This window comes from Strigops habroptila, chromosome 6, assembly GCF_004027225.2.
Source record: "Strigops habroptila isolate Jane chromosome 6, bStrHab1.2.pri, whole genome shotgun sequence".
NCBI lineage: Eukaryota > Metazoa > Chordata > Aves > Psittaciformes > Psittacidae > Strigops > Strigops habroptila.
The window spans coordinates 62868221-62875601 of NC_044282.2; the positions used below are offsets into that span (position 1 = coordinate 62868221).

Here is a 7381-nt window from a genome sequence, read left to right on the forward strand (position 1 = left end):
GGAGTCTGTCTCAGCTGCTTACTCAGGGCTTCTCTTATAGAAAGTGGAACTCCAGTTGGTACACTCAAGAGCCTGTGAGTGCATGCAGGTGTCTGCCTCAGGCTGAGGTGAACCGAGTCCCCACCTCCATACACCCAGTTGACTAGATCACTATAGACTGTGAAGGGACACCAGCCTAGATGGAGGTGCTAGATGGAGCTGAGACATCCATGTGCAGTGAAGTGTTACCTATCTGTGGCCATGCTGCTCTCCTGGCTCTCACACAGTGTTAATAGTGTGTGCGGTCTGGCAGCTGCACCGTGGTCTGCTTTACAGAGGATGCTGCCCTGAGCAGGCAGTGTTCTTTGGAGCTAGGAGGAGTTCTGACTTTTTATGTTGTCTCATAAATTCTGATCTTCAGTCAGCATTCATCAGGGACTTGTTAGTCCAAGGCTGATCCAATAAATATTTGAAGCAATTGTTTTTTAAGTCCTGTTGCCTTTGTAATAATTAGGTATGTGTCAAAATATGATGTGATAGAGCTTGCAGCTGGAGTTTACTGGCAAAAACCTTACAGCAGATGGTAGGACATTTCTGCCCTGGCTTTTAAGTTTAATTGTCCTTAAATTGAATTAGAATTTGACTGAGAACAAATTTTGACTAACCCTATAATATTGCTTAGCTCCTGAAAGGCCAGATCTTACATTTTGCTGTAGCAAATCTCCCAGAGCAGCCCACCACATCAAGTGGTGCTGCGTGCTTTATCGCACATCAGTCTTCACTGTAGTAAACAGGAGAAGAGGCGAAGGCGTTGGACATGCCAGTTGTGAAATGTCGCCTGTCTGCTGCGTGTTTCTTGGCAGGGACTCAGTCTGAGCTGCTACAGCTGATGCTTCTGCAGAAGGGAAAGGCACTGAGGCTTGACTCCATCAGCCCCATGGCAGTTGACTGCCCTCCAGCACAAGGAATGGGCAACCCCATATGAGCAGCAGAGGATAATCATGTCAATTCTGCTCACTCAAGTCAACCAATGGGGACTGGGACTAGAAAATAAATCCCTGCTTTTGTAATCCCTATAACGGCAGCTCCTAACTTAAAAATCTACCAACTAAATCTTACCTATAAAACCTTCTATTAGGTCAATTCCATCATTTTCATTACCTGCACCACAGCACTGGCTCAGGGAGAGCAGAGTTTCTCTGTCAGTCCTGCACTGGTGAAGGTTTCCTGCACAGTCTCCCAGTGTAATCGGATGTAGCCTGCATCGGGACAGCTGGATTTTGCTTATTTATTCTGATTTATTAGACAAGAAACGGAAGCATATCAGTTTTTCCCACTGCAAGTTTTTGGCTCTTACTGAACCATACATGTATTTTTGTGTTTCTAGTGGAGAAATTCCACATTTACTTCTGTGGGATAAAGAGCAACAGCAAACTTCATGTGTGTTTTACTACCCTGGTTATCATTTCCCACTGCAATTGTTCCAGCCTTGGCCTCATGCTTTCTCATTTATGTCCTACTCCATAGCATGACTGCCCTATTTGGTTAACCATATTTCAAAGACAGAATGGGTTTTGAGCCTCATTTGTCCATTTTTCCTGAAGCATCTGTGGTTATGATTACACACATTTCAAAGTTACTTTATGTCACACCTGTTCTGTGCTTGCTTTTCCCTCACACACTTTCTTATGTTCATGAGAAGGCAGCAGAGCTGGTGCTTTGGGTGGTAGGCAGGTCATTCATTCTGCAGGGGAAAGGGCAGCTGAAGGAGCTTCTCAGAGGCTGTGCTGTTCCGTTTCTCCTTGCCACCTGTACCATCTGCTGCTCATGTGTGTTTGTGCAGCTATAGAGGATTGGGGTGAGGATGAGAAAAACCTACCACAGCCTCCTGGATCCCAGCCTTGGCTAAGCACAGCCTTAAAAGGCTGTGGGTTTTCTTCTGAGTGAGTTAAAGGCAGTTTCCAGAGATCTGTGGCAATGTTGGGACTTTTTCTCTGTTTTCAGATCTCAATACACATGTGAGATGCAGGCATCTAATGCCAAAATGTGGCATTTGCCTTTCCAGCTAGTCAATACTGTTTGCCTTTTCATGTGTTCCAGGTTGGGGCAGATGGTTTGATGAAGCTCAGTGGCTCTGCACTCAACAACGAGTTCTTCACCTCAGCTGCCCAAGGCTGGAAGGAGAGGTTGTCAGAAGGTAAAACTTCCCCAGACAATGATGCAGAACTCTAGAAGGCTTTCAGCTAGTGAATGTTTTGGGGAATGTGTGAAAAGGATTTCACAGAGAGGTTGAAGCACTGGACGGAGTTCCTAGGTAAACGCAGCTGTAGTCAACACAAGCTGAGATAGCACATGCAAGCCCAGAACTACATCGTCTCACGGTCATAGAGGGGCTGCAGTAAGAAGTTCACATTTGAACTTAACATATGCAAAAATTATAGAATCACAGAATGATTTTGGTTTGAAGGGACCTTAAAGATCATCTAGTTCCACCCCCCTGCCACAGGCAGGGACACCTTCCAATGGACCAGGTTGCTCAAAGCCCTGTCCAACCTGGCCTTGAAAAATGAGCAAGTCTCTGAAAAGAGATGAGAAAAGAGGGAAAAATGTGTTTAAAATCGTGTTGAGATGACAGAGCTGTGTTATTGTCAAGTGGTGGTAACTAAATATAGCCCACTGCTGAGCTCAGTGGAGAAGGTAAATTGCATTCTCCAAGTAACACACTTGGTCATCAGTGAAGTCGACTGTGGTGTGGTCAAGTCTTTTGAGCCAGTATTTTTTATATAACATAACATCAGATATTTACTAATCGGTAGGACTCCTGCACCTTCAACAGTTGTTTGCATCTTGATCTTAGAGGTACTTAATTCCATAATTTGATCAAATCACATCACCAGAAGTGTGCTCATGCACTGTGGGCAGGGACCATCTCCTCCACAGCATGCAACTGACTGCAGGCTACCAGGGAAGTTCTCATGTGCTTTGTGCTCAGGACACACCTGGGCTTACGACAGCATGTGCTTTTAGCTGAACTCTCCCAACTGGGGGACAAAGGATCACCACAACACTGGAAATCCAGGAATTCACTGCTGCTACAGACTGTTTCAAAGGACTGAATTTTGAACCCTGTTGCTATATTACTCTAAGTAAAGGTGTGTGTTCTGCTGGTTTTGATGCAACTGACTTTCTATATTTATTCACCTGACCAAGTTTATACAAAAATACAAAAGGAAGTCGATGTACCAGAGATTCTTTTTGGGCCCTCTGTACTTCTGCAATGAAAAGATGAGTGTCCTGATTTAATACTGACAGGTACCAGTGTGCTGAAAAGGGAGCCACTCTTCTCAAGCTGTTGTCTGAGACAGCATGAGCGGGAAGGCTCCTGTGCTTACATGGCTTCATTTCGTCCATAGCTTTTCTTGAAGATACCCATTACTGCTTTTTGCAGGTGAATTTACACCAGAAATGCAGCTAAGAATACGACAAGAAATAGAAAAGGAAAAGAAGGTCGAGTTGTGGAAGGAACATTTTTTTGAGAGCTACTATGGCCAGAGGTAAGACCCTCGACTGTCTTTTCTACCCTTGCGTTGCCTATCCAGGTGTACCTGTTGCTCCATTTGTAGCATGTGTCCACCAATAAACACCATTTTTCATTAGTCCTGAAAGCTGGAAAAGGCCTCCAGCTTAATCCAGCTGCTGCAGAACTGAGAAAACGCCTGAGCGACTTAGGTCAGAAGTGATGTGTTTGCTGTTGTGATTTCTAACGCTTTAATAACCAGCGTAGAAGTGGTTTCCTCAGGCAAGGCTGTCCTTTAGACTTGACATCTTAACTTTTCCCACTCCTTACTACAGTACTTTTCGATGCTCCCTTTGTAGGGTTCTTCCCGTGTCAGGATCCCCAGGTATGGTGGTGGAGCATACTCTACTCTGCAGCAAGTTACCTGCTATGCAACATCTTGTGTGTTTCCCCACATCCAGTTGGACACATATTTGGTTAAATTCCCAAATTATCCAGTCTTTTATTCTGTGTTTCTTTTTGCTTCACGATCTTCCCATCCTTTTGGGCTATGGAGAGGATCTCAGATTTCTGTGCAAGTAACTATACTAAGAAACTTGAAAACAGACAGACACATCTAAATAAGTAATAAGGAATTTCTTATCCTGCACCTTGCCAGTCAGCTGTTGTGCTTGTCCTTGGATGGCCAGCCAGTTGGCCTCCCATTCATCTATGATGTGTTAACCCTCTAGAGCACTTAGATTCCTACAAGCCCTATTCCCACAAGCCTTATTCCCACAAGACCTGCCATTCCATGGTCTGATAGTTTAGGGTTTCATGGGTGAGTGGGAAGCTGGGTGGACGCATGGGCATACACCAGGCTGCAGGACTAAGTAAAGGAATACACCAGGCTGAGAAGTGATCTCATGACATTAGCAAAGAGCTTTCTTCAGCTGCCTCACCCAGGTGTCTTAGTGTTGAAAAACAGGATGTAAACACACATGTTGCTCTGTGCTGGGTGGTGAAAGGTGATGGCCACATATTTGAAGCTTTAGGGGGACAGCAGGACAGCATGGAGGTGACATGCATGGCAGCAGGACTTCAGTTCTCTCTAGTCCCAAAAACTTGGCTGATAGAAATCGATCCCACAGATTGATCAGGCTGCCTTCATCCGACTTCATGGGTTCATGTTTGGGCAGAAATCCCAGATTTGATAGTTTAAGAGGGATGGATTAAGTTAATTCTAAATCATCTGTCACTCTGGGAATTAGTCCTATCTTGTTAATTTCTGTCACAAATAAAGATGGAGGAATAATACAGGGAAATACTCCCATGTCTTTGATGATGGAGAAAGGCAGCAGTGTTGGGTCTAAGCTAAGGGAACGCCAGTGGTTCCAGCACTAGCCATGTTCCTCTAGGGAATGCTTTTCAGTGTCCCTTTCCACAAACATCACTGTATGAGCTGAAGTCAGATGGAAGCTGCATGAGCTTGTTCGCATGCTGCAGCGATGTGCCTGAGGTGGCTAATAATGAGGGCATTTCTTGTTGGCCAGATTAATTTGCTTTGCAGCCTAGAGAATTGGTATCGGGATAGAGGACTAGATCTAACCTGTGTTCTAGGTTAGTTGGGTTTAAACTTTGCTGTTAAGTTCTGCTTCATGTGGAAATACCAAAAGTACAGAAGATTTTCAAGGATTCTGGCACAGAATTAGATGTGTGAGACTCATTTATTTAGGGTGTGGTATGTAGAGAATCCTCACAGATTTTGTAAGGATAATATGCTTTTTGCAAGAATGTTTCACAAAATAAAAGATATTTTTCTTGACAGTTCTGGGCTAAGTCCTGAAGAGTCCAGGAGACTGATAGCAAACACCGGCCCTGCTGAGACAGAGACTGAAAATCTAGTAGCTGAGCCACCAAAATGCCCACCAGCCTCTCTTGTCCCACTCAAGGAGGAGATGACCTCTCCATTAGAGTCTAAAGCACAAGCAGTCCAGGAAGCACCAGCGATGAAAAAAGGAGGGGAAGAAGGAAGGGAGGACGTGCAGCTGAAACCAGCCAAACCCACAGAGGCCTCGGTCTCCCCTGGTGGGTGTGCAGTGAAACCCAGTGACCATTCCTTCCCTTTAAAAGAGAGAGTCCACGGAGAGTCCGTTCAAGAGAAACCACAAACTGCCACCAGTCAAAAGGCAGACGTAGAGAGAAAGCACCCTGCCTCAAAGGAGGTGCTGGGCAGAGAGACTGTCAGTGCCTCAGGTGTGGCCCCAAGTAAACCAAAAAGCCCCGAAACAGGTGAATTAGTAGCAAACATGAAAAGCCCAGTGATGACTTCAGAAACACCAGAAAAGAAGCCCCCTGTAAATGAAGACATGGAAGTCAGTGTGGAAGCCCTTAAGAGGAAGTCAGAGAGTTGGGAAGAAGCTCCAACCACTCCCGAAAAAAAGCCGCGCATCATGGAGACCTGTCAGCACCACCAGGCGTTTCGGAGCCAGGCACAGCCCTTTCCTGCTGCAGGGACCCCAGTGCCGCGTGTACCCCCACTCAAGGTAAAGGGAAACAAAGGCATCTCCACGGAGCAGCTCACGTGGGTCAGCTCACCTGGTGGCTTTGTCAGTTCAGTTCCAGTTACATGTGTAAATTGTGTTACCCACTTACAGCGATGGAAATACTTGATCCAAAGTTGTCTCAGTGGTTTGCTAAAAGGGATCTGCTGGCTGGGTAATCAGCATGACTTAAGTATGTTTTGTACATGTGCATCTGTTGAAAGATCTCTTGGGCCAGAAGCTCAAAGAGTGGTGCAAAAGCCCAGGGCAAAGTGTAACAGGGAGTACTGCAGTTCCTGCTGGAAACTGGGCAGGAACTGCAAGACCACAATAACAAAGCAGGTTGTAGCCCAGAGGTGCACAGAACTTGGCAGGTGTGTGACTATCCCCAGTACAGTCCACAAAGACTGTCAGCTGTCAACAGCTTCCTCTGACCTGACAAGTCCAGGAACTAACTTACTTACCTGTGTTTAAAGAAAGACCACCTAGCAGTAGTGCAGTTATCATTTATACCAGCCAGACATGGCATAGAATCAGACTAGGTTGCAGGGAAAGACCATTTCAGGGAACACCTCCATTCCAAAAGCCCTTTAGCTGCTGAGTCTTAATGAGAAACCTACATGGGAGAGGAATCAGGCAGTTGTTCACCATGGGGATAGGGCAGGGGGAAGAAAGCATGAAAGAACCGCTCCAGCCCATGGCCTGCACCATGCAGTCCTCTGGCATCTGAGACCCGGGTGGTGGGAGCACACACCTGCATCTGCACTGCCAGATGCCCTGCTGGTAAGTACCTCATCCACTCAATCTCGGTGTTCCATCCTCTTCCAGAAAATTCTCACAAGATTGCACGGCACAGATAATCCTGATTCTTTCTTGGTATTATTTGTAGTCAACAGTGGATGGTAAATGGATGAAACGTCACAGAAAAAATTTTGCAGTCATGTGTGACTGTGTGACAGGAGAAGTTTGGTTTCTGCAGAATAGGGCCTCTGCTATTTCTACCAGAATGTGCTCTAGTTACAGTTCAGGTCCCTCGTCTGGGGCTTTAGGCAGACGTTGTAAATGGAAAACTGCTTAGTTGCTATATTTCTTGATGTCCTAAGAATTCTGCTCTCGTAGTAAGAGTCTTTTATACTGGGAAGTACACAAACACACATTTTACAAATGGTCTGTCGTTCTCACCATGTTAATAAGTATAGCACAGGGGCAGGAAAGCATTACTGAATGCTTTCACTTGTTAGTGAAACCAAAACTGGGGGAAACTGTCAATAAAAGGTATTTGGAATTTCATACAGGAAGCACAGTTGATCTGCCAGTGTATAAAAATGGGATTTAATTTAACAATGGAGTGAATTGAAGGGTG

At 45.4% G+C, this 7381-nt stretch overlaps 1 protein-coding gene across 15 annotated transcripts in view; it reads left to right on the forward strand.

Annotated features, from left to right (window-relative positions):
- The window catches only part of ASXL2 (ASXL transcriptional regulator 2), a 109187-nt gene that overhangs the window by 91775 nt on the left and 10031 nt on the right, over positions 1-7381 (forward strand). For all 15 annotated transcript variants that reach the window (XM_030490992.1, XM_030490993.1, XM_030491003.1 and 12 more), the window contains 3 exons: positions 2080-2176; positions 3428-3533; positions 5304-6021. In XM_030490992.1, the coding sequence (XP_030346852.1) occupies positions 2080-2176; positions 3428-3533; positions 5304-6021 (921 nt within the window). The remainder of the gene's footprint in view (positions 1-2079; positions 2177-3427; positions 3534-5303; positions 6022-7381) is intronic.